Source organism: Penaeus vannamei, chromosome 29 (genome assembly GCF_042767895.1).
Source record: "Penaeus vannamei isolate JL-2024 chromosome 29, ASM4276789v1, whole genome shotgun sequence".
NCBI lineage: Eukaryota > Metazoa > Arthropoda > Malacostraca > Decapoda > Penaeidae > Penaeus > Penaeus vannamei.
Window position 1 is genome coordinate 29,853,419 of NC_091577.1, and position 2,500 is coordinate 29,855,918.

Consider the following 2,500-nt stretch of genomic DNA (forward strand, 5'->3'; position numbering starts at 1 on the left):
TTCTGTCCTCCTTCTCTCCCTATCTCTTCCTGTCTCTTCCTCCTCTTTCTTATCCCTACCTCTTCCTCCTCCCGACTCGCCGCGTGTCGTCCCGACTGCGTCCCGACCGAGAGCTGCGTCGGCCCGACACTAACACTCGGTCACAAGGTTCCTCCGTCGGCCATGCACAGCCCATGCGCGTCGTGCAGGTGGTGGCGGTTCTCAGCAGCGAGTTTTTCATGGCGATTTATGTGGCCTGTCTTTAGCTCTGTTGATTTTATGATTTATTGTCTCTATCTCTGGAATGTCTTTGTGTGTGTTTGTGTGTGTGTGGTGTTTCTTTTTTTCTTTCTCTGTTTCTGTTTTTCTTTTCTCTTTCTCTTTCTCTGTTTCTTTTCTCTTTCTCTGTTTCTTATGCGCTTTCTCTCTCTCTTTCTCTCTCTCTCCCTCTCTCTGTCACTCTCACTCTCTCTCTCTCTCTCTCTCTCTCTCTCTCTCTCTCTCTCTCTCTCTCACCCTCTCTCTCCTTCTCTTTTTTCTTCACACTCTCTCCTTCCCGCCTTCCTCCTTTCTCTCCATTCCCCTTTCTCCCTCCTTCTTCCCTCATAGAATGCACACGCAATTCCCATGCGCCATGTGAACGTTAATGAGGAAAACTGGATATATTCGTAAGAAACTCTCTCTCTCTTTCTCCCTTCTTTCTCTTCCCTATCTTTCTATCTCTTTCTCTTTATCTAACTTGTCATCCTCCTTACCTTGCTGCTTCTATCTCTCATTCTTTCTCATATTCTCTATCTATCTTTCTCTCCACCTATTCTCTTTCAAAACGAGAACCAAACATGGTTAGAATCGTCCATTATTTCATTGATATTTATGTTGAATCAATAGCTATTTTTAAAATTTTCTTCTTTCTTTTACCCATAAACTGGATCCAACAAGAGAACAGATTTTTGCTCGTGTTGTCCCGTTTGTTTATTAATTAATAAGTAGAATTTCGTGTGGAATTGTAGACGGCTTTGTTGAGGCTGTTATTATTGTTGTCGTTTTCTGAAATAGTAATAACGAGAACAGAAAAAACATTATGGTAATGAAAAACTAACTTTAGACAGATTCTTTATTAGGTTATTTAGAATTAAGATGAAATAAAGAGGCACTTGGGATTAACACAGAGGAAGATTGTGAGAAGTGGATAAACAGAGAGAGAGAGAGAGAGAGAGAGAGAGAGAGAGAGAGAGAGAGAGAGAGAGAGAGAGAGAGAGAGAGAGAGAGAGAGAGAGAGAGAAAGAGAGAGAAGAAATGAAGTAAGCAGCCTTCCCCAGTCTACGGTCGGAGGAACGGCTGCAGGAACGGCAGATTCCCGTCGCCCGGGTACTTGTCGAGACAGGCGTGGTGTGCGGGCTTCCTACAGCTCCTCCACTGGCCGGCGTTGTCGTAGCCGCCCTTTGCCCCGCCCATTTCGGGGGCGGGAAGGAGCCGCCAGTGCTGCGCGTGCCGTAGGACCTCGAAGCCGTAGCGGTTCCTGCCGTAGAGTCCGGGGTTGCTCGAGGCCCTCGTCCAGCGCCCCCCGAACTCGATCCTAGTCGGGACATTCCGATACTCGTCGGGAAGGACGCCGCGGCTTAGTCGGGCGTAGCACACGAACTCCACCATGTACTTGGGGCAGATCACCGAGAAGTAGACGTTTGCCTCGTACACCTTGAGGCTGCAGTCCTTGCCGGCGAGGTGGGCGTTGGCGACGGCCATCCACTGCGCTTGGGTCCCGCACTCGATGTTCACGTCCAGGTCGATGTCCCACGGCAGCACGGAGCCGAACTTGACGGCGCCGAGGACCGTTCCCGCCTGGAGCTCGTAGTCCAGGTTCCTCTCCTCCGCCGCTTCCAAGGCCCGGCCTACCCTGTCGGCGATGCGGGCGAGGCAGCACGGAGGGATCAGGAAAGAGTCGACGATCGACATGAGGTCAGAGCACGAGATGTCGAGGGCCTCGCACGTGAAGAGATGCTCTCTGCCGTCGAAGGCCTGGATCTTCTCCAGGGCCCAGCGGCGGGCCACGGGCAGCCAGTCGTCGGCCGTCATGTTGACGTGGTCGCCGACGAAGAACATGACGTCGGGGCAGACCACGGCCAGGTGGCCTGCGCCGCGCACCTTGGCGAACCAGTCTCGGTACAGGGCCTGTCCGCTGAGGCCGGCGCTGAAGGCGAGCGAGCGAAGCAGCTTGGTTGTGGTGACGAAGGGGGCGAGTAGGTCGTCGCAGTACATGCACTCGTACTTGGAGTGGTAGTAGCCCATTGTGTACTTGGCCTGGTAGTTGGCCATGTGCTGCTGCAGACAGCCGTGGCTCCAACGGCCTTGCGGGTCCCTGGCAGCGCCCCCGGCCACCTGCACGTGGTCCAGGTCGTCCAGCACCCGCACGAGGCGCTCCAGCGACGACTGGTTGCTGAAGTGCGCCAGCGACTCCCCCAGCAGCACGAAGGGCGTCTCCACCAGCTTCACGGCTTCGTTGAGGTCGTCCGCCGCCGAGAGG

General features: G+C 53.6%; 1 protein-coding gene across 1 annotated transcript in view; it reads right to left on the minus strand.

Annotated features, from left to right (window-relative positions):
* Nucleotides 1–1,140: 1,140 nt before the first annotated feature.
* The window catches only part of LOC138867328 (uncharacterized), an 18,537-nt gene continuing 17,177 nt past the window's right edge, over nucleotides 1,141–2,500 (minus strand). Inside the window, exon 4 of the mRNA XM_070142459.1 lies at nucleotides 1,141–2,500. This exon is cut by the window's right edge and continues 493 nt beyond it. Within this exon, the coding sequence (XP_069998560.1) occupies nucleotides 1,300–2,500 (1,201 nt within the window). The 3' untranslated portion in view covers nucleotides 1,141–1,299.